Source organism: Olea europaea, unplaced genomic scaffold (assembly GCF_002742605.1).
Source record: "Olea europaea var. sylvestris unplaced genomic scaffold, O_europaea_v1 scaffold4203, whole genome shotgun sequence".
Taxonomy (NCBI): Eukaryota; Viridiplantae; Streptophyta; class Magnoliopsida; order Lamiales; family Oleaceae; genus Olea; species Olea europaea.
In genome coordinates, this window is record NW_019261835.1 from 3249 (window position 1) to 5630 (window position 2382).

At 34.0% G+C, this 2382-nt stretch overlaps 1 protein-coding gene across 1 annotated transcript in view; it reads left to right on the top strand.

Annotated features, from left to right (window-relative positions):
- The window catches only part of LOC111387723 (probable glutathione peroxidase 5), an 11681-nt gene continuing 9299 nt past the window's right edge, over nt 1-2382 (top strand). Inside the window, exons 1-5 of the mRNA XM_023012305.1 lie at nt 1-277; nt 381-457; nt 592-653; nt 923-1041; nt 2348-2377. Coding sequence (XP_022868073.1) covers nt 224-277; nt 381-457; nt 592-653; nt 923-1041; nt 2348-2377 — 342 coding nt within the window. The 5' untranslated portion in view covers nt 1-223. The remainder of the gene's footprint in view (nt 278-380; nt 458-591; nt 654-922; nt 1042-2347; nt 2378-2382) is intronic.

The window sequence follows — 2382 nt, forward strand, 5'->3', positions numbered from 1 at the left end:
GGATAAGCTGTAATGACGTGATCCCAAGAAATTTTGACCTTATTATTTTTTCCCCCAAATTTGATGTGATTAAGCGAAGAAATATTCTCGCGTCGTCCGTTTACACTTCAATCCAGAAAATTCAGACCTTTACCATTTTAATATATACTACAAAAGCCTGTATTAAAAACCTAGTCTCTACAAACGGATAAAATTCAATTTGGGGATTTTGAGCTGAGAAGAAATGGGTGGACGTCCATCTGTCCATCAAAAATCAATCCACGATTTCACTGTTAAGGTTGGAGTTTGATCCCCATTTTTTCTTTTGTGCGTGTAATTATGCGTATACTAGTGTGAATCGGTTTTGTGGAAATTTTAATAATTGTGTGAATATTTTGCAGGATGCTAAGGGTAAAGATGCGGACTTGAGTGTATACAAAGGGAAAGTTCTACTTGTCGTCAATGTTGCTTCCAAATGGTTCCTCGTCTTCTTCTTCTTGTTTTTATTTAATGATTTTCGTTCAGTGTTTGCTTTCAATCAGTGAAATTTTCCTTTTTGTTGCTGGATTTGATGGGGTTCTGATTGTTTATGTATTTGATTGGCTAAACCAGCGGATACACGAATTTGAACTACACCCAGTTGACAGAACTTTACAGCAAGTATAAGGATAATGGTCACTCCCTTTTCTCTTTACATCTTTTATCTTTAGATTTAATTCAGCTATTTAAATGCAAGACCCATGAATAATTTTACTGTTATCTGTGATTATTTTAATGTTTTGATGCTGTAATATAAGAAGTCTCATGATAATTTCTCCCCTGATCTGACAAATTGGCCAATGTCAAGCTTAAATTTATGAAAAAAATGGTCATTGTCTGTATTTGATTCCATCATCCCAAAATTTCTTTTATGGAAAACATGTATAATATATTTTAGTATCAGGTTTTGAGATCTTGGCATTCCCTTGCAATCAATTCTTGTATCAAGAACCTGGGTCGAGTGAGGATGCAGAACAGTTTGCTTGTACAAGATTTAAGGCTCAATATCCCATCTTTCAAAAGGTAAATGGTATCATGACAAGTTCTGTTTGAATTTTTCTTTTGATGCTTCTTGCAGAAAGTATTTGTTGTCTGGCAGGTTGAGCGATCTGATTATAAACTTGAATTGTGTTATTTGGTTCTTTTCTTTGTTTTGTTGGAAGTTGGTAGAAGGGATGTGTAGATTCTATTGAGTTATCTTTTTATATGCTTCAATTGTGCTATTTGGTTCTTGCCTTTGTTTTTTGGTAGTTGGTAGAAGCGATGTGTAGATTTTATGGATTAACTGTTGCACATAGTTACTCAAAAATGCAATTTATGTCATTATGTTAGAATTTAATCCTATTCAAATTTACTTCTTCTGGAAGGATTAAGGAAACCAGATATATGCAACTGCCTCAGTCTAATAATTTTTATTATTGCTCTCTCTATCATCATTTTTTTGGGATTATATCTCTTAGACTTGAGATCTTTTTCAGATATACTCCAGAAATTCACCAGCCATTTAAGGCTTCATATCCTTAATACATCCACCCAACTTTTCCTTTGGCACGGTGGTGTTGTGGGTTGGTGTGTTGATAGAAAGCATCCCTCTTTTATCCTTCTTGACCAAACTCGCCAAAAATTCAGAATAAAAAAAGTTGTTCTAGCTGCCCGATTAGTGTTAAAGACATTTATCCGAGGAGGAGGCTTCTTCATCTGGTTCCTCAAATAAAGATGTTAGGATTGGCCGGCTCATCAGATATGTATTGAGTATGATCATTATTTTTTGAGTGAGAGGACCATTGTTTTGAGGGAAAGAAAGCATGGTTTTCCATTAGACTGTAGTGGTTGATCTGCATTCTCCTCATCCTCATGTACAAATCTACCCGTAGCATAGATTTGATCAATCTCCACATTTCTATCCATTAAGTAGGTTTTCCCTTCGCAATCATGAAATGTGAAATCCAAGAAGCTTTGCCTGGAGGGAAAGAACAAAACCTGATTCATCTAAATTTGATATTATTAGATACTTTTCCATACCTTTAGCTGATACTAAGTAGCAAACAAAAAAATGCATCCATTTTTCACGATATTATGCACAAGGAAATTTTCCTTTAATGGTCCTATCTACCCATTGTAAAATTTGTTTGTTTGTTTGGTTTTTGTTTTTTTTTTTTTTGATTTTTTTTTTTAGAAAAATGCGTTTAAAAGATCATAGGAAATCATAGTTTCGTAGTTGTGTGATATGAATTTGTTGTAGATAACATTGCTTTCCATCAATGTGTTAAATATTCTGTTGCCCCTACAATTGTTTATTCATGAATTTACTGTCAATTTCTACTGGTAGGTAAAAGTGAATGGTAAAGATGCCGCTCCAGTCTA